This window comes from Varroa jacobsoni, unplaced genomic scaffold (genome assembly GCF_002532875.2).
Source record: "Varroa jacobsoni isolate VJ856 unplaced genomic scaffold, vjacob_1.0 contig01823, whole genome shotgun sequence".
In the NCBI taxonomy this organism is placed as follows: Eukaryota; Metazoa; Arthropoda; class Arachnida; order Mesostigmata; family Varroidae; genus Varroa; species Varroa jacobsoni.
In genome coordinates this window covers 39,315-65,429 of record NW_019214701.1, presented here as the reverse complement: position 1 = coordinate 65,429, position 26,115 = coordinate 39,315, and the positions used below count along the sequence as shown (strand labels likewise).

The 26,115-nt window shown below is 38.2% G+C and overlaps 1 protein-coding gene and 1 long non-coding RNA gene across 15 annotated transcripts; one reads left to right on the top strand and one right to left on the bottom strand.

The window, feature by feature from the left end:
• The first annotated feature begins 766 nt into the window (after positions 1 to 766).
• Positions 767 to 25,022, top strand: LOC111272228 (uncharacterized). 6 transcript variants are annotated; one of them, XM_022853543.2, is made up of 11 exons: positions 767 to 1,390; positions 10,544 to 10,714; positions 10,965 to 11,158; positions 12,128 to 12,266; positions 17,299 to 17,480; positions 17,621 to 17,765; positions 18,223 to 18,375; positions 18,848 to 19,026; positions 19,700 to 19,790; positions 21,801 to 21,947; positions 24,208 to 25,022. In XM_022853543.2, exons 2-11 carry the CDS (start codon positions 10,592 to 10,594, stop codon positions 24,211 to 24,213), a joined length of 1,359 nt encoding a protein of 452 aa, XP_022709278.1. In that variant the 5' UTR covers positions 767 to 1,390; positions 10,544 to 10,591; the 3' UTR covers positions 24,214 to 25,022. The 6 variants fall into 6 exon arrangements, with proteins under 6 accessions (XP_022709278.1, XP_086829330.1, XP_022709282.2 ...); XM_086973204.1 differs by lacking the exon at positions 24,208 to 25,022 and having other exon boundaries at positions 768 to 1,390; positions 21,801 to 22,620; XM_022853547.2 differs by lacking the exon at positions 24,208 to 25,022 and having other exon boundaries at positions 768 to 1,390; positions 10,540 to 10,714; positions 21,801 to 22,620.
• LOC111272229 (uncharacterized) lies at positions 20,935 to 24,050 on the bottom strand. Of its 9 annotated transcripts, none has more exons than XR_002687396.2 (5): positions 23,678 to 24,050; positions 23,181 to 23,247; positions 22,627 to 22,900; positions 21,622 to 21,917; positions 20,935 to 21,261 (listed from the first exon to the last, which is right to left on the bottom strand). It is a non-coding gene; the product is annotated as an uncharacterized LOC111272229 (long non-coding RNA). The 9 variants fall into 9 exon arrangements; XR_002687397.2 differs by lacking the exon at positions 23,678 to 24,050 and adding an exon at positions 23,565 to 23,669; XR_002687395.2 differs by lacking the exon at positions 23,678 to 24,050 and adding an exon at positions 23,407 to 23,558.
• Positions 25,023 to 26,115: the final 1,093 nt, after the last annotated feature.

Genomic DNA, 26,115 nt, shown 5'->3' with positions numbered 1-26,115 from the left:
GTAGAGGGCAACGTATCACCTTAGAAGGTTTGACTGACTGTGAAACAAAATTTCATTGGCCGATAGATAGAGCTACTACAACCTCTACTGCCATATGACTTTCGTCTACAAAATACACCCTAAAGCAACTCAAATATGCTATGATGGTTTATATCTAAATTTTAACAATATGAATGGATAAGGGTGAAAGGTCCGCTTCCACACCTGCCGAATCTAAGCATGTTGATGTTCTATAAATGATACTGTAATCGATGAAGGACACCAAAATCGAATGACTTTGAATGTCTGATCTTAAAGGGAACAAGCACGGTGTTGGTCAAAGGGTCTACCTGATCAGTAAGCCATATGTAAATATTTATTAGTAGAATCAGATATATTTCTTATAAATGGCACAGCGGCGCCACCTAACGACGTGCTGCATTTAGTAGTTTACGCGATTATCTAGCTAGGTCTATTACGAGCACACCACGTATCACTGCAGTTTATAGGCTACACGACTACGTCGGTCCACATGAACCGATGTATTTTCGCTGGGTTCGTTGGTTACGTGTTTGCACGTCTCCAGCTCAACAGCACGCGACAGCGGGGAAGGTAAACTCTACAACGACAGGGAACAGAGGGGATGACGCAGACTGTGGAGGCAGGGATAGGGGAGTGATGTTCGCGTTATCAGGCGAATTCCTACCAAAATACGGGGCTTCACCGCACACCAACATCGGCAGCAGCTCACGCCTGCACGTACGGCACGCAGAGAACTGCCGGCCGGCAGCCAAGTATGTAACAGCTGGACGATGATGGTGTACGGGGTGCTCAGAAAAGTAATTTTAGACCGTCGACATTCCGCCCTCATGATGCCCCCTACGGTTTTCTACTGCTATTGTCGTGCCTATGGCCCTTCCCCGTTGCGTTCAGGTAAACTGGTAAAGTCGTAAGGTCTGAAGCTTGAACTTCCGCCGATTACGACCAGCTCCAGAGACCGCCCTCCCGGCTTCCCTTCCAGTGGGGTAGCTGAGGTCTATAGTTGACCACCGATAAGACCACCACCCTCTCTCATTTTTGAGACCATCTGAGATTCGCACGAAATGATTCGGCGAAACGGCATGCCATCGCCAGTGAGTGAACGCAATCGCGAATTGCTAAGCTTTCATAGGCAACACAGACTATTGTGGTACTTAGTCATTGCTACTGGTGCAGTTGGAACATTTGTTACAGGCGACTATAGTGAAACGGTTTAGTGATGAAGAAGATCCTTGCTGGTAGAAAGTGAATTAATTTGTAACGACATATTTTGTTGTACCAATTCGAAGACGACAAATCTTCGTGATTCTCTTTGGGTGAATACTTAAACATCTTGTGAACGGCTGATTGTTCGTCTTAGAGCTGCTATTACGTAAGTAGCCATTAATGATTATACTAAGTGCTAAATATGCAATAAATGATCAACCGTAAGTTGTTTCCTTTTGATAACTGATGGTATAATATACGTGTGCCATTGTCCTAACAGAAGTCTGTATCAACACAAAGACATATACTGGCTGTTTAGATGTCAGCACGAGACACTCCACAAGTGCACTCTAAAGAACGAGCGTAATGTTCTCGACAGGATTATCCTTCACCGAAGGACCCTGTGCGAGTGAACAGCTAACCCACGCATAGTTGAAGGCAGATGGCTAGTAGTGCTGTATATATGATCATCCGGAAATACCGGATCACTGCTGACCAGCTTTAGAATCCTAAATAACTACATGCAGATTTTCAGACAATAGCTCATCGAGGCACTATATGACTACAATAAAATCACTGTTACAAGGCTAAATTGAAAAACTGATGAGGGCTCCTTTATGTCCCGCGAGGCCAGATGCATATTTTTGGCGCCTAATAAATTTTCTGGTTGAATGAACACAAATAAAGTGTGGTTTGTCTTAGGAGTATACATTGACCGCTTGCTACGTAAACAATAACTCGTTCTTTAACTTTCTGTAACTTTTTTCTTAGGGAATTCAAGTATACAATTCTCAAGAACGATAGATATCACATAGTCTGCATCAATCAGGCGACAAATTGACTAAGCAGAGTAAATTTGAAGACACACTCTCCAGCTAATGAACAGTGTGTTAAAAATGTTCACACAGAACAGGAGATATTTTGGATAATAGTCATCCGGAGTTATATACCTGTTGGAGCCGTATATTTTTTGCAGTTGTTTACATGGGTTCATGTCTTTATATCGACAAAAGTCCATGAGTTTGCATTCTTGATTCTAGATATATCCACTCACGTCAAACACATTATTTGGAATGAATGTTTCCGTTTTTTGGATTACCCTTATTTCCTAAAATTACCCCTAAATGGTAATTTTATGGCACGCATCGTGTTTTCTTCAATGTCAGAAAATTTAGAATGAATACTTTTACGTATCAAATTATATTATGACCAATGATGGCTATTTACATGTTCTCATCCCCGCTTTAATTGTAAACCTGCTTCTTTCTAAATATGAACCTACCTAGGCCATTCAAAATCCCGTATCGATTTTTACATATATTTGACAAATGGCCACTTGTCACCCAAGATAATTGGTCGAATAATGTGCTGTTCATTACTCTCTATTATCCCTAAGAATTCTACACAAATCGTGTGGATGAAAAAACCTACTTTTGCCCGATTTTTCGACAAAATTTATAATGTCATCTTTTACGAGAATTATAGTTTGAATTTAAGCTTAGGGCAGTATGGCTAATAAGCTTCAAAAACTCGGTACCAAATGGATCTTGTACGAGTTGCTCTATTAAGCGTAGAAGCGCTGACCGTTGTAGTTCGAGCAGGAATTCAGTTGTTACTTAGGAAGAAGCTTGACATCGTATCATCAAGTAGTAGTATTCATAATTTCGCTTTTAGCACACTTACCGTAATAAAAGCACGAAGCATTTTCACATCAAAATCTGTAGAGTTTTTGGAAAAGTAATTTCACACAATATCACAAACACTCCAACTATACGTTTTGCAATTTGGTTAGCTTTGTTCTCCGAGAGCTACTAGCACTAATGTCTGTATGAAAAAAAATCGGTATACGCCCATTCATGAATCACTGTAAGATAAAATCTACTTTTGAAAATTCGAAGCTAGCCACGACCTGTCAGCACTTGCTAACAATATGAATTAATACATTTTCGAATAATTAGGGAACTATTCATGAACACATTTTTTGGCAAGTAGCCGTTACCCGTGACTTGTTAGGCTAATCATGATAGCATGTCCGCTTTAACAGAATACCGGCAAAACTATTAGCAACTGCAAATCCCATGAGGTGGTTATTAGGCAAGTCACATCGCCACACCTACCCCCAACAGCGACCCCCAACCCTACCTCCATTTATAATAAGCCATTTTTAACTGCACAGTCTTGTTAACCTGATTATCTAGCAAGTGACTCTTTCTTTACTAGCTTATGCTGCCTGCTTAGCTTGAGGGTATATTATGTAACGGAAGATGCGGGTGATTTAAAAAAAAAACCAAGAAACTGACATATAATGTTGCAAGAAATGACGAACAACGCGACAAACGACGGGATCTTTGACAGGGCACCCATTAGCTGTTTTAGCAGGTCGGCCTAGGTAGCCATTGCGCAGAATCTGCAAAGACACCTTCTTTATCCTGACAAAAACGTGTATGGTCGAATAATCAAAAGTTCAAGCTAACTGGTAGAAACGGTTTCTGCTACAGACATCCCTCGGATAGGAACCTGCATTTATGTATAGCGTGCTTTCAGATAAATAGAAAAATTCTTTTGTGAAGTTTAGTAAACATTTTTTGGCAAGTCAAAATAGAAATCACAAGCTCTATGGACACCAGCATCAGCTCGATATATTTTCACTCCTCGAAATCCATCGCAATTCTTTTCTAGTGTGTACCATGATTACGATACTAACAAAACATACAAACGTGTCTTATCTCGCTACGCTTATTACATACAAGACTAGCCTTATTTATATCATATACAGTGGCAATGCTGAATATTCGTCACACGCAGAAATGAATCAAATGAAACAGTCAGTTCGATACATTCACGTAAGTCGCTTATAATTACCGCTAATACAGTGTGTAAATCCTACTCATGTTTACGTATTCATTAGGCTTGCATGCTCCCATTGTTTGATGTATTCCCTAAGGTTCAGCGATCGCTCTTCCGAACATCAAAGTCAACGTTGAAACACTCATGGTAATCTCGATCAACTAACACAATTGGCACCAGCAATGTGTTTACTGATCGAAAGCTACTAATTAACAGAATAGCCGTCACTGAGTACCGTTCACCGCGAATACGCGAGCCGATCCCGAAACGCAAGCGTCGTAAAACAAAGTAGATGAACTTGTCCGACTGTTAACTCTAATTAGAATTGAAAAGAGCTCAATCGATTTTATGCTATGCTGAGACAAATATCTACTGTGGGTTTTACTGTTCAAAATGGATATTTCTACTTTCTGCCTACACGCGTTGGTGAGGGCTCAATAAGAGATTTTCTGGATCAGTCTGCGCAGAGTCGGTGTGGTAAAGACGAAAATAATAGATTTTGCATTACGATTGACAACGTTAAAGGAAAAATTATCTTCATTGTCCAGTTTTCGCTACAATCTCGCCTAGTCTCTACTATTAGGGATGAAACAAATGTTTGATTTTCGTTCATTTTTACAAAAAGCAATTTGTACTTCTGCTTCCTGTAATGAAATTGTCCTTTGTCTTCTGGCCTATTAACGTCCCGAGCGTGTAAAACCTTTTACAATCCCTGCCTGTCCTTCTGTCCAAATCAGCTGGACCAAACGTGGTCAAATGTATTTTTCTCGTTGTTTTTTTTTTTATCTGTTTTATCACTACTCACGAGATACTTCCTTCAGTGTTTTTTAGCCTCATCTTCAGTAATCATTCTCCAACAGGTGAATTTGAATTAAATCAGTTACAGTATTAAGGGTCGCTACCTTTAAGGTGTTGCCCAAGATTTTGTAGTAGGGAGCCTTAGTAGAATATATCTTGCATCTAGTACTAATTGTTTTCGTAACATGTGGTGTCAACGAACGATCCAAACAATAATTTCTCCTCAGGGACCTCATTTCTTCAATTATTATGGTACTAGTTTCCTGAACCAATGCTTTTCTGAACCAATCTAGTCCTTGAATATCCTGAATATTGGTCTTATCTCCAGGATGAACGCAAAATTGTAGTTCATTGAATGGCACAAGTTTCTCTATTGTCATAACTTATTTAATAATAATACATGGCCCGTGTAAACCGAGCTCCTTCCTATTTACAATACTATTTTGAGAAACAATTTTCATGTCTGGGTACAGATTATAGCGGGCGTTCGCCAATGCGTTTCCGATGGTAAATTACGGAGCATCTCCGAGACTAAATAGTCGCAGAATTTCTTCAACCATGCTCAAATTACTATAAGCCGTTATAGACTCATTGTTATTTACACTATACTTGCTATTTAATTAATTTTTATTAGAAGACATCAATAATTTTTCGCCTAAATTGCGAATGATTAAGACAATTTTCTCAACACATATTTATTTCACTTTATTGATCAATCTCCAAAGATATTGGCTGCAAGTTTCGCATACTCCGCGACACTGTACAGGGTTTGAACCTATACGCATTAGCAGCTGATGCAATTGCCACCATCGGCAGAAGTAAAACGTCCAACAACGAATGTTGCAAGTGAAAGCTGCGGAAATTTCGCACCATCGACATGTTAGCGATAGCCAAGCATGAAAAATGGTAGTGAGGTTCATCAAAGCCCACTATGTGGATTTATTTGAGGAGTAACCCACTTGTACAATTCATCAGATGAGGTGTGACGTCGAGCAATAATACGAAACGGATAGCCCATCGAGAATCTAGTCTGATGGTACACCATCGCCCCTCTCGTCCGTTGTACGAAGCTTTAGTGCTTAATAGACAGGCGCGGAGCAGGTTGTAGCTGAGTGTTGCGTCGAAGAGCGTTGCCCAGCTTGACAATCCTGATGGAGGTGGTTAACGATGCATGACTCCGCTACGCCGGCCATTGGTCCAAGCCGGTGACATAACAAATGCTATTATAGTAGACATGATAAAGGATTGGAGCCCCAACGATATCTACTCCTTTTTAGAGGATACGCAGTACAAATCGAAAATCAACACCAGCACGATGACGACAATACACAGAAATCTCATGGTTTAGGCCACTGTACGAATAATTCTAGTCGTGGCAAGAAAGCAATTGTTTCAACGTAAAATTACAAGCCTAATACTTGTAAATATGAAACCCGCTAGTAGGACATTAGTTTATCGATTTTCGACTGGTTTTATTTTTAATGCTGTTAAAATCAATTTACAAAAAAGTGAACGACGAAAATAAAAAAGACGAATAGTTCCACACTTGGCAGGCAGATGGGCTCTGACAAGACATTGAAGCAATGCCAGCAGCAAATTCTAAGACCTATCGTATAAGGAAACGGTCAGGATCGATTCAAATGATTTATTTTTAAAATTAGTACTATTTTGCTGCAGGCTAAAATCGAAGGCTTATTCAAGCACAGATTTTCCAACAAGAAAATTGATATCACTGCTTACGTGTAACGCATCGTGTAATTTTTTTTAAAATAAATAATAAAGCTTGTGCGAAATATAATTAGTAAAATTAATAGCACCAAATGGCGCAAAATTACTGCTTTGAGTTTACCATTAGTATGTTTTTGTTTCTTTGTACACTTCGTTAATTTATTTATGGACACGCCGGTATCAGTTCATAATATCAGGGTAAATAATATTCGGTTAGTGAATGGTTCCTAAAAATTCGATGCCACTGTGTGTTTCGCTTTCTCTGTATGTTTATTATTTATTGAACGTTTAGTTAACATCGTAACGCAGTCTTGTAACTATTTCAAATCGTCCCAAAATGATAGTCTATTATAAACGGTATAGTGCTTGCAGGACATACCCTGTACCATGCAAACTTGTGAACTATCTGAGGTAATAAGGCTCCACCTGAAATTTTTCTTCAGGCGAATTGTTCTTCACATTTTATAATATGTCGCACTATGCAATATAGTGATAATTATAGCTTCACGGGCGGAAATAAATATCATTCATCAACTAACCCACCTGGGTCTAGCACATGATAAACGAAAAATGAGGGACGAATCTGACGAAAACGTAAAGCTGCTTACTATTCGTGCTCAAATCGTACATTGCTCTACTGTCAAGCGCTCAGTCGACTTCATTTTTCGATTATAGGATTCGTCCGTACGAGAAGTCAAGCAATTCTCCAGAGTCATAAATTTTTAGTAGAGTATCTCGCACACGTTTATGTCAATGATTTAATTCGGACGCTTCGATTCAAATTGGTGAATTTCTAAATGGAATCCATGACAGAGTGCTATATGATGATTGTTAGTTGGGTCCGCCCTTTCAACCTGTAGCACAAAACCTTTAGGTATAATGCGTCATTAAACAGACGCTGTCACTATAGAGTGTTGGTTAGTTGTGAGACATCATTGAGATGAGCCGCATTCACCAGTATTATTAACACGTCCGTCGCCAATTAAATATCCCTTAATATTGATTCTGTACATTTTGTCCGGATCAATTCCAGCCATAGGCACTTAGCTGAGTGTCTAATCAGTATTATGATATCGAATCCTGCATGAAGACTCCAGAAGACAACCCTGAAGCAATGAGGTGATAGCCTGTATAATTCTCATATCACCCAATCAATGAGCGTTGATTACGTGCCGCCGCTATTTATTACACTACTTCACTCAGTCTCGACACGTTGCTGCAATCTCATCAAATAACCTTATTAACACGCTAGGCCTACTGTTTTCTTTCATTTGAACCACTGTGTTTGACTCATCCTGTTAGAACCATAAACGTTACCTTGGACGGGCAATATCGAGTGAGTGAAGGTGCATCTGACACGTACCAGCACATATTGCTACATAACGTCAAAACAGAAAGGAAGATTATCAATACTGCGATAGCACAATAGCGTTCCGCGGCAAAAATAACTAATCATCCTCTTACATGCATACTTAATTTAGAAATAGCGACTACAAGTTCTATATAATTATAGTCGTAAAAGCAGAGGCCATTCTGACGAAATTGCCGTATCAACCTGTACGAAGAACGACTGATGGTTCTTTTAAGCAGTGTCAACAGAAATTTGCACGAAACGATATGAAAACTTAATTAGTTAGACCTAATTAGGTACTAGTTCTGAGTGAAGCTGATGATACGATAACCGGTAAATTCGGCTTATCAGAGTAGTATTTACATCGGGTTTTAATGCGCGCGGTGGTTTCCCCGATGTTTCACAATTTCGAAAGGATTCAATTCCCGCACTTCTTTTGAAGGACGTTTTATGTAAACAATGTACTGCTGCATTGTTAAACTGTTCCTAGAAAATCTTGTGGGGTCTCGCTGGGCATGCCTACTGGCCTGCTACGCCTCCCATCTATGGGTCGTGGCTAGTTTTTGAAGGCATCGTGATCTGAATACGACTGTCCACTGCACTTCGCGGACCCAAACCTTCAACGATGAGCTTCAGGGATAGTGCGGCGGTTTATTTATCCAATAAATATGAGCGCCGGATAACGCTGCGTCTCTATCAGCAGAGATGCGACACCTTTGAGTTCTTTAAAATTGTTCTCAGTAGAACACATTTAAACTAAAGAAAATCGATTATTATACTAAAATATTGCAATTTAACCAGACCCATTTCACAATATTGTTATGTTCTATAAAGCTCAATTAGAAAGTGTATGGCGTCTGTCAATATGATCTGGCGGTATTATGTATGTGAAATACTGACTAATTACTGTGGCTAGCTTGAAGCTCACACATCAAAAATTCACGTGTTCAATTAGCAATGCTCATTGATAGTTACGACGTTTTGTGTTACTCTGTAACGTCAACACATTAAAAAACATTCTGTCATGAAATTGAAACACTTTATCATGATCTTTTAGTTCATTGGGATCGCGTAACGAATAACACGTAAAGCCCGCGACAAGGAAGAATGGTATAGATAAAAAAAAATAAGGAGAATAAACTTTGTTATCTAGCTATTTAGCAAAGCATAAAAGATCGATATTTAATAAATATTTTGTAAAATACTGTAGTTGATAGTTAAATGTTTGTTTGGCCATTTACCTACGTAATCTATTCCCTTATTCTTGCCATATTTGCCACCATTATACTATTCAATTGAACAGGGACGTAAAATTTGATTATATACATCGCGCATAAATGTCTCTAATTGTTGTAGTCTATGTTATCTATTTAGTTACTTAAGGTTCGTGTAGAATACCGTAGCTATAGATTTATTTGGTTTTTCTTACAGATTATTTATGTATAGGCGATTAGTTAGGTATGTTATGTCACTAATAAAAACTTAGTTATGGCCATATCACATAATAAGCTCAGCAAAACGATGCGTTAATTCTATGACAAAACAATATATTGTAATACAAAAATAATGATGTACAAAAGTGTTGTGAAGCTTGCACCATTCAAGTGGGGGGTATGAAGATAAAAGGATGAAAATATCTTCTGTCATGTCGGAATTCGATATAATGGCTAATATATTCTAGAGTGGATAGCACCAAGTTAGTTGAGAGATGTGCAGTTCTTCAGGGTTTATTTTGAAGGCGGCGCAGCTCCGCACCATCGTAGAATACCCCAACTGTAATTTTCCGATTGACTGTTTGACCCTCTCCATCTGCTCGTTTATGCCGTTTAGGTTATATGGGTCGTAGCCGGGCAACAATGGCTTCACGGCCAGTGTTCCACTGTGTGATCGCATGGAGCCACATTAAATTGTATATTCCTCAACCGGTTTGCGTAGGAGTTGTTCTAGTGTCTCGAGAGCTCCTCAGTTGGGCTTCTCCGGAGCGAAATCCGCGAAACGGCGAAGTTCACAAAGATTGGCGAAAAAAAAACCCTCGAGGGACAACAACTCCGCTCGTAAATCCGATCGAACGAACTTTTACTTTTTTGCAACGCCAAATACAGCAGCAACCGTAGCAGCAGCAGTAGCAGCTTTAACAATAATAGAGCAATAACAGAATACATCTTGAATAGGTAAACATAAACCCGAAGTCTGCAGATGTCCTGTGGTCTGAGCTGAAGAGTTAAAAATGTTCAGAATCTGACATTTTTGGAAGACCTCCTATTGGGCCACTTTGGTTACCTCTTATAATTCAGGTCTATAAGACAGGGCAAAGAATTGTACATGTTAGGCAAGAGTGGTGCTCTTATCTTTTGGCGATAGTGGCCACATCACGCGTTAACAACTACTCTAGACAATGGCGACTAGAGCGTTTCTAGTTGTGCCAATTCTGCGTCGTAAATTTATCATCAACTGACTGAAATGTGTGTTGCAGTCATCGAATTACTCTGAGAAAGTTTTTCAAAGCAATAGGATTTATCGTGTTTGGGTATCCTTCGGTAGCTTAAATTAATATAGCCCATAAAGAGGACACTTTTTGCCTTTTTTCCAAGACAGCAAAGGTGAACAGCGTACGACGAAAGAATCGGGCGATCCTTCTACTAAATGTCAAAAAAAGAAAAGAACTCAAAGAATGGAGCCAAGGAAGGCAAATCAAAAGCAACCTCCCGAAAGAAAGGGAACCAATCGAATACGGATCTCGCGGCCATGGCACAGCAACACCGGCAAGTACGTAAATACTCTCCTAAACTTGCCTGTCTCAATTTTTGTGCGGAACCATTATTTTAGCTTGAAATTATAATAAATCCTCGAAATAAAATAGCGCATATTATTTACATCATTATTGATCATTGACAGAATTGTTGATGTAAATATATACATCGTGAAGAACTTCCGGGTAATTCTTTCATTATAAGTATAAGACTGGGTGCAATAGACGCGTTCCGAGTAGAAACTGAACTTTTTTCAATGTTTTCAGATCTGGAGTAATGAATGGAAGCGCCTAAAAGATCAGGAAGAGTCGGTAAAGAATGACGTGGTTGACAAGCTTCGTTACCTGTCATGCCAAAGTCTGGACGATGCCGCCGGACGGTGTCTCGAGACCTGGATTGACTTGGAGCTTGACGCCACCAAATTCTATGATAGCGCATCTTCAAGCATACAGTTTTTTAAGTGAGTCCAGCCAATTGTTCTTCACCTGTGTTCATAAAATTGAGAGTAATACTGAGCGAATAAGTCAAATTTCGAGGTATCTACTTGTGAAATTGGGCAAAGGACCACGCCGGGTACATTTTCACTGATTACTTTAAATCAATTACGTGTTCGAGTTAGAGTTTAAATGCTACATTGAACTACACTTATTGAAAGCTATAGGCTTTAAATCTTTACACAGGATACCAGAAATTGTTTGTGATATTGGCCGTATTTTTAGTTCCGTGCTTGTATTCCTATTAAAGCGATTTGTCATAATTGTAGTTAGTTGATCCAATAACGTGGTACCGCCTTAATAAATTTTTTTTATCTATCTTACAAAGTATCAAAACCTAAATTGCTTAATCCGAACTAAAGCGATACCAGAGGTTTTTCCGAGCTAAAAAAATCGGTTCGGCAAAGCGCCGTCTTGTTCATGCGGCACCTTTTCGGGACGTTACAGTCCTGACAACAAACCTGAAATCAATAGAAGCGCTAACCATCCAAAAGCAGCGAAGTGTTGGAAAGGATTAGAAATACTGAAATCAAACAAATCTGCGTAAAATTTGCATATTCTGTGAAAACAGTGCTAAATATATTCTTATCAAGAGAAACGATTTGGTGTCGAAGCTTAAGCCTTTACAATGAGATAAACCATAAATGGCAAACTTCATCAACCTTTTAATGTTTAAATTTCTTTCCTTATTTTGCCAGCATTTCAGTTGTCTTAATAGTGTTTGTCGAAATAATAATATACATTTTACTTCACAGCGCAGTCACCTTTAATACATCAAAAAAAAAACATTGTTGTGTTCGTCGGACATAATTTCCAGAACGATTTCTATATTTTAGTTCGCACACGTTAGTAGGATTTTCTATGTTATTTTCACTTAGATCTTACGTAATGAGTAACGAATAGGATTTTAAGGACATTAATTTGTTTAATAACAGGCGACTGGTGCAGCGATGTCGTGATGAAGGCATCAGTCCAGAACTGGAAGCTGAAATTGAAGCTGCTTCTTTTGAACTTAATCAACTAACTGAGAAGTTAGCTCAAGACCGGATAGACGCGGAGTACGAGGTCATGCAGGTAGGCCCTAGTTGAGATCAATTTGCGCTTAAACCGCGACCCATCAGCGTGATCTGGGTGGCTAATGGACCTTTCTTCAATCGTTTTACCGTGGTAACTATGAACATGTGGCCATCGCTAGTTCAAATTTCAGCGCTGGCAATTAGCTATTATGAAGTAGCGTCATCATGCCATTTTACGGGTCTGCTGAATAAATAGCCAAATAGGTCCAGTAAAACTCATATAAAACAATGCGTAACGAATTCAGCATCGGACTTAAAAAAGGTCAGGCTCAAAGTGTTCGTATTTGTGATCATATCTGAGTAGGTAGCCGCCTTGTATCCCTTCACTAATAAAACCAGGGGGTCGAATATAGAATTTAAAGGAACTATTTTTAATTAGATATCATAGGATCGAAATAATCGTATATACACCAGGTTGTATTTCGTTTCAATATAACACCTTCTTAAAGGATTATGCATGTATATATAATGCCGGAGTCGTAGCACGGAACAAGTCAGTCGAGCGTATTAAATATGGGGGTGTAGATTACCGCAAATATAACCGGGTGCAATCATTACAATTTCTTGGCCGACAATCTGCCGGCCGCTAGGAGATCAAATTTTATCGAGCGACAACAAAGAACACAATATACACGATAAATCATACCGTGCATAGTGGAATCGTACGAGCGTTACTTCTCATAAAAGGGTATCGTAGATCATGTGTCCGTACGACAAAGAATATATTATAAACGACGAGTAAAGCTTGCACTAGATATAGCTTGTTTAGATCCTGTGAGTTCCGCATCACTGAACATGTGAGAAAACTTGTGGCAAATTGGATCTGCAAAACGGTCTGGTAAGAGTCAAACAGCTTTTGGTAGTATGCACCAATCAGGGTAAAATGCTCCTTGTTAGATTAACAAACCATGAACAGCAGATGATCTATTAGAGTGCATCTTTGTTTTTGTGAATCTCTCCTACCGGTCCTAGCCCCCATGATCATTATATTTTTTTTATTAAGCTAATTAAACACTTCTTATGCCTTAGGGACTATTGCACCTGAAAAACACTAATGGAAAGATTTTTCTTCCATCTTTCCGTCTTTACCGTTGATGCGCAACGGCTCGTTGTAGCTTTACGGTTTATTGAACCTATTTGCTATGAAAGAGGGGCTGAATGCCTTACTAATATTAAACCGGCGGAAATCGCATTTGATTAAACAAAAGTTCGGACAAATCGAGCGCGCGAAGTTTCAAAGGAGCTCGCGATATCAGTTGGTTAGATTTTGGCCAAGCTTGTTTTCTTCTAACGATGTTGTTTATCTATCCTTGTAAAACGCTTTTGCAATTATTTAGTGACACTATGTAGCGCCCTGCGAAAAAAGGAACATAGACTTTACCACAAATATTCCTCGAATATAGTGGAACCATACTTTTATCTACACCATAGTAAATTATAGAATAACTTTGATCATAGAAATATCACACAGAATGATACCTACACATCTTTAAATGAATTAGCCCAATGCTCAGAATAATTTAAGAATAAGTATGAACTTCTTCTTTCAGGAAGTTATCAATAATTTAAAAATAAGGTTACACATGATTAGCTCACAGAATATTAAGACATGTTCTATGCTGTATTATAGAACTATGTTTATATTGTAGCATGACAAGCATATAACGGCCGAGATTATCTTGTTTAGGTATGTATACTATTGTGTGATGGATTAACTATAACCCATACGTTTATTTGTATAAAAGGAAAGGTATTAAAAGTCTAGTTAAGTAACGCAAGGCTTTGTTCACGGAACCTAGGCTTTATCAGAACGTATAGGTTCAAAATTGGGTTTCAAGTTTTATTAGAATAAGTTCTAAAATGTACAGGGATATGGGATGCAGGATTTAGCGGGCGAGAATCTCAAAATAACAGACGAGAATCTTAGCAGCGGGGAATAGTCTGTGTAATGTACTAGCCGTAAAAAACGCAATGAAATAATTCAAAACCAAACGTAGATTTACTTGGTTTGGTGCTGAGGATTAGCCATGCATGATGGATATATCAAACGCAAAATTCGAGACCAAAAATCGTTTGGCTTGTTGCAGCTGTTGGATCGTACAGTTCTAATTGCTCGCACATATATTGCAACTTAGAAGTATTGGGTCTGTTAATCAACTAGCATTAAGTTAATATAAAGTTTTGTTCACACTGAACATTCGCAATAGTAAGTTTGAATGAAGCGTATAACTAGAAGGTCGGTTTTTGAAGAAACCCACTTTATGAGCTAATTTACGCGATTAAATCGAAGTCATCGTTTTTCTATAGTTGCTCAAAATACTAAACCATAACAGATATCTAAATAATCTTACTTAATTATCAAAATGTATTTAGGAAATACTGATCGATCAAGTAAAGCCTATGCTAGACAATCACTGTTGCTACAGCCTTTCCTAACTTCAAAACGATGCTTAGCAGACTGAAATTGCATTTAGCCAAAGATGTTGTTTATACTTGTAGATCAATGTGTGCAACAAGCAAAAAACAAACATTTTCGCGTCACATAAAAACAGAAAATAAAGCGGAGGTTACTTGTGTATATAATTGCAGAGTCAATTTTTACTTCGTTATGGAGTATGCTTAAATTTGTTTATTAAAAAATTGTAGAAGGCATTGACATCAGAAATGCATTTTTATTATTTTATTATAGTTATCGCATTTGTAGATAACCTTGACTAATGATGAGTCTGCAAACGATGTTTGATTTTATTAAATGTCTATTAAGCTTAAAATATGCTTTACTCATGACGATGGTTAAGCAAATAAATCGAACTATTGCGTCCGTACTAAGTATATCTGATATTACACAACTTTGAAAAATTGCAGGATCCTAACGCGAGAATATATGAGTAAGTGGAATAAAATAATTAAAAATAATTATAAGACCAATAGTAGTGATAATAACAAAAGAACACTTACATGATATAATTAATAACCTAATTGAAAAAAATTAGCTGAGCTGTTTTTAGCAGCAGAGATCACTCAGAAAACCTACGACGGATATAGTTAATAACAGAGCTTTTAAATAGACGTAATGACGAACTTAGAACGACAGTAGAAGAAGGTTTTAGGTTGTAACAAGTTAGCAATTGAGGTCTTGTTGTGCCAATCGGTAACGTAGATTGAGAAAAGCGAGCTGTCTAAAAACACGTACGGGAATGGATCAAATGATAACCCGGCCGATGATGTAAGGTTTTTAGGTAGACCGAATGGTGAATCAAGAGGCCGATACGTAGTTTATGAAATTCGGAAATATTACGACCAGTACCAAATAAATGAACAGAAAAGACGTACGACGGATAATTTAACTTCAAAGGGGGTCATCGACTCGCCTTTAAACTTTCGCCTAAATAGTTCTCTGACAAGTTCCTGTATTTCAATACTTTGTTGTTACCCTGCTGATGGTTTCCTAATCGCCGATGTAATCGATCATGTTCTTACGTTTCCATTCAGTTCAAGAAATAGTTCCATCAAGTTGTACGAATGCCGGTTTTTCCTGAGCATTATCTATTAAATCGTTCTTTAGTGTTAGGTTAAATACGCGACGCAAGTCACAATAGGTTCCGCAAATGCTACAAAGTGTTACCTTCTATATGTCTCTATGCGTCGATGAATATACTAATTTTAAAAGCCAATTCTTCGGAGAACGAACCTGCTCTTGGACGAATTCCCTTTCTTTAGTATCATTTATTGGTCAGATGAACTCTAGACACAAACCGAATGGTTCCCGAGCGCACTCTCAGTAGCGCTGTAAACGACATAAACGTGGCTCAGCGTAATCGCCGACGAAGCGGAACAGGTGAAAGGCCAGCAGCAAAACACCGCCTACTATAATATTTCGAAGCGTGGGGTCTTTATTGAGCAGCAGGCAGCAAATGATTCTGTCCACTAAGCTTTGACTAGTCTAGAAAGAACTATCCTGTTATTTCGGCCGCTGTGGTTGATGGCATAAGCCAATCCAAAAACCCTGGGCTGTTGCCAGCTACAGGATTGGTCTTGACCGCTCACCATCGACGGAACAATACCAAGCGAAGACTGGAGATATATAGGGAGGGGGAGGGAGTATCTCGGGTCACGTGTGCGTTCGGGTTCCAGCCGACGTATCTATTTGTGCCTCCCTATATAATATAAAGGCCCTTGATAGGATTTGATGTGATGCAAGGGTACATGTCACGTAGGCAGTAGTGTCGCTAGCCCCTCCGTATATAGCTATAGGCTTCACTCCAAACCTAGGCAGTAAAGAACGAATTTGCGAAACTGGCCTGCCTACCTGCTTTGTTTGCTGGCAGCGTAAACTCTTTTAACAAAAATCTAAATACTAAACTCTCATAAAATAACTCTAGTACGTGGCTTGGAAATAAGCAAAGCAACAGGATTGATTAATCAAGTACCCGATTCTGTGCCCAGTCGGAAATCAATCTAATCTGCTCTATGCGCGTTATAGTTACAGATTTTCAAATATTATATATTCAGACGGAATGTGAACAAAAAATATTTGTGAACGTTTTGAAGTACGCTTAATACTTAAGCTTTTTGGGTGGGCCTTTAGCACGACTTCGTAATCAAATCTACATCGTACTTTCAAGGACATCTGAGTGCCGCAACAGTGAGAGGCTACCAGCCCTTGGGGAGTGAAATAATCTCGTATTAAAATGCTTTGCTTTTTAAATTACCAGTTTATGTTATTATAATACTCACAACGACTCTTTAGCACCGTAATGGATATGTGAGAGTGCACATAATAATAAGAGCTATGTAGACTAAAAAGGCTGATAGCCATGAGCATGCTCATTACGTTCACTTAGGAGCGGAACTCTTGAACGGTATTTCCCGAAAGTATTACCTCAAAAACAATTGTATCTGTGGTAATCTTTATTAATGATATTTTTCGTAATTTGTAGATCATTCTTTATCTATTCGGACAATTAAAGTTTACTGCAAAGTTATGCAGATGACTATTAACTTATTCGTCAACCTTTGACCCGTTCCAGGCGTTTGACATCCCGATGTTAACAAGTGTACGGTTCACATTCGCGCGAAACGTTGATGAAGAGTTTCTGGCGGCCCACAAAGAGGACTCAAAAATACGGCGGCATCAACTCGGAGAACTCAAACAACTTGATCAGGATTTTGAAAAAAAGCTACGCGAAATTGACAAGGCCCACAAAACCGAGTCCGTATTGATTTGTCCCTTGTTAGAGAATCAGACTATAGCATGTGCATAAACAGATTATTTCCTTGACACGTACCTATTATCTTAATATTAACCATTCATAGAAAATGTCTATGTCGTGCTCTCACTTCTTTCAACAGGGAGGAGCCAGCAGATTGGACAACCGATGACTACCAAGTAGTTCAACACGTACTGGAACAGTATCCGAAAAGTCTCCCAAATCGCCGTGCCCTTATCATGGACATACTCAGAAGAAGATTTCCGCACCGCTCTATCCTCGACGTTGTAAGTATATCAGCATTTAGTAGGCCCCAACCTTAGCTATATTTATTTATAGGCAAACACTTTACTAGACTTCGGCAACTCTACCCATTTCTTAAAACCCGTTTATACGTGACGGGTAAAAATAACAATAATAGTATTAGGCTTCTTTTCAAACTAGTGTAAAATTACACCGATATACATAGGTCGTAAGTACTCAGTGTTACGTATATGCGACAATGTTCAACTTGTGTTATAACCCTAGTTAGTCATGTTGCACAATTACTGTGTACGTAATTCAGACTCGGTTGTAAATATAAAAGGAGCTACGCCGTAGCGGCCGGCTTGTCCGCACATATTATAAGCCCAAAATGACTCGCATTAATATGCCATGATTTTCTATCGAAAATAATCTTTGCAATGTGCTCGATGACTCGAGGCTAAACATAACTCCTGTACTCTACTGTTTATTATCTGTAAGTCGACGTACATGGCATGGTGCCAAAACCAAGTGTTCTACCGGAGTAAGGTCAACTCCACCGTACAGGATTGGGAGCGCGCGCGCATCCAGTGGCTGAGGGAGGCGGGAAAAGCCATGAAAGACGAACAGATGGAGCGTCAAGCCAGAAGACAGGTGCGGCGTTATCATGGGCTTAAAGTTATTTGACAATTCAATTGACTTGCCAAAGATAAACGATGTTTACCTAACGTTTTTAGTATTGCAACTTTGTTTATTCCGGATAGGCATGAAGCTGCTCAGCATCAATGTCCCACTCCAATCGCTGACTGCTCGTCATTACTTATATCTTTTTTAAATATATTATAATGCTTAACACAATTAGCCAGAAGTTTATCGAGGTTAAACCGACCGAGCGTCATGCGTTTATATAACGTATGGCACTCGGTACGCCTATATAGAAGACTTATATGACTAACAATTTGTTTTGAAATATTTTTAATAGAAGCTGGAAAAACTAAACTTAAAGCCTAATCAGTGAAATACAAAGCATTTAGCTCAAGACGACATTGCTAAATATCTAAGGTTTAGTTATCGATCGATTTTGGGAGCATACTAATTTGTTCTCAGTGCAACTATCAATACCTAGCCAACGAGTCGGAAGCTATCTCTCGAGCGAGCAGCAAAAGTACCACGACAGAGGACCAAGTCAGAGCCCCCGCCGGTCGGCCAATGGAAGAAAGAATTTGCCGACGGAGGTAAAAAAAAAGCGGGATCGCTCAAAAAGATTAAGGCGGCTTCGGGAGACAAAAGTAAAACAGGAACTAAGTAAGTAAAAGAACAAAACGATGTTTCTACTAAGCCTTTGTTAAAACTGTTTCCATTATAAACGTACCGTTGATTTTCGAAGGCACCTGGAGTAGAGGTAGCAAGCACCACAGACTCTTCATGGTTTAATCTGCCATTGACAAACAAAACACTTTGATAGTTCGCATTGACTCGTGACTGAATTTGAACTGTGAGCCTCAGATTTATGATATGAGGCCAGATCTACACTAATGTAGGCATTCACAATTCCTGACAATTCCCAGTCATTGGTAGTCAGGCGGATATCATTCAATATTCGTGTAGGGCAACTGACAATAATACCAATTTGAGTTCGTTTAAATAATAACTTTCTTGCATATTATAAATACTTCATACCTCAATAAATAATTAGCGAAAATCGTGTTGTAAATCATAATGCAACTATGATTTAAGGTCGGGTTCTTTTATCTTCAACGCAGAGAATCAGTGCCCGGTCCTATTTAAATTTATTGTTTCTAGAACTCATTAGAAATTCCGAAGTCCAGAGACTCAGAGAGTTATTTGGGCTTCGTTTCGCTACATGAGCAAATCTAGAAAAGCATTCATGTTCTTAAGCTTTAATGAGATCAATGGACTTTACAAAAATTCACTAGTCTCACTTGTTAATTCCACTAAATTTGTTTGTGCTTCTCAGAGGGACCAAAGCATCAAAGTATAAACCTCGGTCGAGATCCAGTTCCAAACAACCAAATAAGACGGCTAAAGAAAAATCCGATCTATCCAAGGTCAGTGGCGAATTCAGCTTCGTTCTATAGTTTTTTTTCACATAACGCCGTTTCTCAATGACAAGTAACTCTGATAAACTAAATCAACTTTACGACATTGCAAAGCATCGATCATTGCTTGTGATTTGCGTGTCACTTTTAAGATGTCAATCGACTTTTCCCTTTAACAGACGCAAAGCCATGTTTGTTACCAAATAAATGGGCACTGTGACCAACTCCACAAGTCCGTTCAACAGCTGCACGAACGTATTTCCACCTATAAAACAGATTTATTGCGGGTTTAATTTTATCTCTATACTTGTGAAAATAGCCATCAACTATATCTTTTAGTCGTATATTCCTCCAATGAGAATGCGTTTAACAAGAGAAGAAGCTGTTACAAGACTGCTCAATTTCTCGAACTTTTTAAACATTAAAATTTTCCATGTAAAAAGACGCATGCGCGAAATGTGGCTCTAGGTGCTAGCCACGACATTCAAGAAGAAGTTCTTCCCTAAGTCATTAAAGTGAAAGCGTAAGTTTAGATTAGAATTTCATATATATATATGTATGTTAGATTTACAATAAGGAGAAAACACTAATAAATATCAATGGCTGACAGGCGCCTATTGCTCCTGAACAGTCAGAGAAAAGCAAGATAAAGATTATAACACAGTTGTAGAATCTTGTCTTTCCCAGGAAGGGGTGTATATAATAGAAGATCAGTTGTCCATATTCTAGAACTATCAATGTGGTATATTAGAAGTAATTGTTCCGTTTGTCCCTTAGAAAACATTCGGTTCTAGCTTTACGGCATGATTAATTAGGTTCAGATATTAAGTGAACTATATAGGAACTGGGGTGTGTCCTAACATTACTTGCTGTATACTGAATCCAGCTGAAACTAAATACACGATAATCACATAGGACTCCACAATTATTTGTACTACTAGAGTTATTTGACTGCTATGGAAAAACGTGATTCTTAAAAACAGCATTTTTTTTTACTGATACCTACCGTTTTCGCGAGGACCTTCGCCAAACGTCAGAGAGACAAATACATTTTCATCACCTTAATCTCGACAGTACTTCAAACAACGTCAATATTGAACAGTGGCCGCATTTTTACAGAAGCATTCTCACTGTCCTATTGCTAAAGAAAGAATTTATGTTTTCACGGTCTGCCCATTATTTATTTACCATGAATGACAATTACATCGCATTACCAAGATAATAACATTCATCAACTACACGTGAAATTCCACATCGAGATGTCGGTCGGATCATGATGAGGCCTTGACATAGATCGCATACACGAGTGGCACCGCTTCTCCGAGTTTAGAAAGATGTTCCTCTTGAGCTTATATGCTTTCTAAGGCTGGTGATTTAGACAGATGTATCGATTCGCCATACGATTTGAATACAATATAAAAGCTTAGATGCCGTCAGCTATAAATTGAGGAACCTTGCAAGCGATACCTCCAAGGGCGTCCTGAACAAGAAAGAAATATGTTTACGAATCATGCTGTTAGCTGCTGTTTAACTTAGTTTAATTACCTGGGTGCAACGAAAAAAACCAGAGAAAAGTTTGGGGCATCATTCCGTAAGCATATTAATAAATGACCCTATTCTCCCGTACTGAACTGTCATTATAGATACTCTGATACGCTTATCGCGCCGTATCAGTGAAATTAATTCCTGTTTTTTACGTACAAATCTCTATTAATGAACCTATATTAAATAAAACCTTATCCCCGCCTGTCCTCTGTATATAACATATCATAACAATTATTACTATAACATCTGAATACAATTTCGATATTTGTAGATATTAGGTTAGAAGATCACTTACTTTTAAGAATGCCAATTTTTTCTCGTCGAAAACATAGTCGTAGATCGCATGTATGCAAAGTATAGTTGCCTTTTCCTCCTACTCCGTAGTATAAAATTGATGTAAACGATAATGGATTGAATCACCTGCTTTAGTGTAATTCCTGTTCCTTTCCGTTGGTGTTTCTTCTTATTTTTCAGGACCAAACACAACGACACGCCTTGAAGGAGGCCAACCTTTCTGTGGGCCGCTCATCGCGCGGAGTTTGCTTGCTCGATACCTCGTTCTCGGCGTTGCTTAACGATGCATCGAAGACCCTAGCACGTCAGAGGGACAAGGGCCCCAGAGTATGTACGGTAAAAAGAGCTGTTACGTATATCTTACTGAACGGGGGGCTAAAACACAGACTACTGCGTTTCCCAAAGCAAAGAAAGCCTGCGCAAGGTCGTTGTTGAACGAAATATAATCAGATAAGGACGGGGACAAAAAAGAGGGGACTTCAGTAACAAGATAAAGCTGCAGTCAAATACTTTCATGCAAAGTAGATGCTATAGCTCAGAGGACCAAACAAAGCAAGTCCAGCTGTCTTTAGAGGGCAGAAAAATTCGAATAAACCAAGGAAGCAAAAAATTAATCGGTATACAATTTATTGGTCAAACTCAGTGAGCGCCAAATTTAAGTATATTATATAGTTTATTAGGTTTCAACATGACTAATCATAACAAGGCAGTACCTTCGTCACATTCAAGAGGAACACGTAATCAGACGTTTACAATCCAGACATTTGAAACGAATCTTTTAAACGGAAAAGTAAACGTTAACGCGACACGTTACATAAGTTAGAACTAGCATTATACGGTGATCACTGAGTTACATAGATGACATTTTTCTCTATGAAGTGAACTTGACTATTATTAGAACATATAACTGATACACTGATCGAAATAATTTTTCTGTTAGATTATTTATGAGCGTTTCTAATCATTAAGTTCAATGCAAAAAATTCCCATTAAAATCTCTACTCACCCTTAGAAGTTATTTTACGCATTTAGTCACCCAGAAAATTTAATCCTTACAAGAATTTTGCTGTATAAAAAGTATTTTTGTGTAAAAGAAATAAAAAACGGAGCCGTATTATCTTTAACCACAACATCCTCGTTTACACCAGCATTTTCACATCAATACAGTACCACTTGAACATTTACATTAATATTTCTTCTTGATGCTTCTCTTTATAAGTTTGCTTGTGAGCAATCGAGGCCTTCAACGTGCAGGGGCATCGCTATACGCTACGTGTTCGCTGGAGATTTATGAAACAGCAAAAAGTAACAATAACTGTACCTAACCGAAATCATAATTAAGTAATTAATTTTCGACTATACGTCTTTCAACCGAAACACATCGTATACAGACTGGTCTGTTATCAGCACCCGTTATAGTAGGTCCAATCTACTAGGCACATAATCAATCCGAGTATTCTAGAGAAACTAAATTCTCTTGTGTAAGTGCAAATCTCTACTTTTATCCTCTTAAACGTAAATCTTAGACAAGGAATGAAGCATTGTTTAAAAGCCAGGTACCTGAAAGTAATCGCCAGGCCGGCAAATGACCAAGGATATGGAAATGCCTGCCGCAGTGTTTTGCCGCCTGTAGTACAAATAAAGATATTTCCTATCACAATACAAAGCACAGCGCATAGCTGACCAAATGTGACTGCAACAAAACTAACACTAAAAATTACTGATACATAGTCCAATCGGTAACTTGTATAGCACGTCAAAAAATGATGTATAAAACACTACCAACTTGAGCTCTAAACTTGCACTCCCGTTAAAAGAGGCGACAATAATAGTTTCAACAGCCCATTCTTATATCAGTGACCGTCTGTACACATATCGTCAATCACATGAAGTGGCTGAGCAGGCTTTCACTTTCAAGTTAATTAAAAAACAACTTTTGTATACATGATAGCTTTGAAGTGTAGACTATTCAGCTGAATATCTATAGTTGCATTTCTTATAGGAAGTTCTAAGGAGACCAATTCTTGAGACCGGCTACTCATGTGTTAATGCACAACCGTTTTTTGCCGCAGTTCAGTTCCCGAAATAACTTTAGGAATTACATATCCCTCTGGCATAATAAAGTACAATTTTAAACTGATATCTTCAAACGAATGCGATATGAGGTATCGATAATAGTGCACTAATTGAATTTGTTTGCAATCATGCACGTAAGCCATTAGTGGAACGCCAGATGAGTTGACTGTTAGTTTGCGAGGCGTCTGCTAGCGAATTAACATAATAGCGGAAAAGGCACAATCATTTCAGAATTTCAAATACGTCTTTCTGAAAGTGTTTGACTAGAAATTGAGACATCCAGCAGTCAGTCAAATGGATGTCCCAAGCAGCTTTGATAGAACAGCTTTATCTTCTAGTTGTCTCAGTTGAACGACGTAACTGATTGGCGTCGTGGGTATTACATTCTAGAGTAGATAAGAAAAAAATAGTATTGAATTATGTTTGTGTAAAAATTGATCATTTTGTGCATGATATCGCTGTCTAATGATATATTTTTGTTTGTTTTGTGCGGCGCCCCTATCGACCATAGCTTTAGGAGATCTCTGGCCAGGTCATCAGCAGAGGGTTAACAAGAAAAGAAACGCATCCCCCCCCCCTGCGGGATTCACTGGAAAACGATAGTACTTAGTATATCATAATTAGAACGATAGTTATTGGTGTAATACTAAGTGACAATATAACTATCTAAAGGCAGTATGAACCTTACTAAGTTGTTGTTGTTGATCCCAGCAATGTACAATTTGTCGGCAGTTATCACCATATTATAAAAATGCCCCGCATGCTGATTAAACACTTGGAAAAGTCTGCTATAATAATCGGTGTCTCAATCGTGTCGCCGTGCCTCACTATACCAAACACAGACATAAAACCATTGACAGAAGCTTACTTTGGAAAAATAAGCGGACTAGAAAGCCCGCAAAAATGCTCATGTGTATCAAACACGAAATTTGCTACTTATTATTTTTGACCGGGAAGAGGCTCTAAGTGAATACTAAACATAAAAACTTTTAATCCCGCCCGGGGCTGAACTTTTTCCGATCCGAAGTTTTGATCCCATTCTGGAATTTCAGCCAATGCGAAGAACTTAGATGCGAACGGAACAAGAGAAACTACCTAAGCGTTAGTCAAATTAGTGGAAGTCTGCTGTTGACAAATGGAACAAAGCCCCAGTTACGTAAAATCAGCTGAATAACACAGTAGCAAACAATTATATTCATTAACAACGTCAACCAAATATTTCGCACATTCGCATACAGCATTGTGTTACTTCTAAAGACATTAACAAGTCCAGGATGTAATAAACAACTATATGTTTAATGCTATAATAAACTGTGTTAATCGAAATGTGGATGCGTTTTTTATTAACTTATCATTCCTTAAATATTTATTTTCAGTACGCAGCGACCCGAGTAATAAAAATGTAAATTGCGTACGAAGAGAATAACTGTCATGAATCATGTAAAACCTCCTCTATATTTCTGCTCTGGTGAACGATGTTTAATTTTTTCACTGCATTCTCTCGAACTTAAAGCTGCCAAGTTTATTCTTCCGGAAAATATCGTTACTATAAGATATATGTGTATGCCTATACAGACGAAAAATAAGCTTCAGCAAAAAAAAACAACTAGATTCCGAATCAGAACTCTTGTACTTCTGTGGTATTCAATTTGATTCATTTAATGAAATTATGATTCGCCTAATATTTTCGGTTTAGGTATTTTGTTTAAGTAGGTTAGGCATGAACTTGTACCAAGGGTTCTTTTAAGAACAGTATCTTCATGTAAACTAAATAATTTAGTACCACAAGGGTTACTGGTCTATTGAAGTTACCTCAAGGTGGTTCTGGTCCTCACGGATAAAGATGGATGACTGGGTTTTAATAAACTCAGGTAGTCTTACATTCTGCGAGTATGTTCGAGGTAATGTGGCCATAAGACTTGCGCGGGTTTCGTCACAAATGCGAAGCTGTAGTAGTGTACTATGTTTAATACTAGTGTAAAGGAGTTAGATTTATGAAATGATGTTCATCGAAATCTCATCGAAAAGTATAGGTAATCGTAGAAGTTAGAAGTACTGTCCTTTTCAACGTCTTGTAGTTACCTTATCTAGCAATGCCAATTGTTGAAAGACTGACAAAAGTTCCATCACACTAAATAATCTCAAATAAGACACTGTCGTTTCTTGATGTCCCAAATGTGGGTTAAGGTTATAATAAACTAAGGCACAAATTTTATATTAATATAATCATATCAACCAAATAGTAGTAGCCGTTAAAAATTAAAATTTTATGGGTCTCCCCTAAAGTGGCGACGAAAAGCTTTTTAAAAGGTTTCATATAGTTATTATAAAACAAGGTTTCTGAAAGAAGCTATGTCAAAACAAAATTATTTTTTCACGAAATCCAAATCCTACTTTTTGTTTAGTTCTGTTCTTTTTC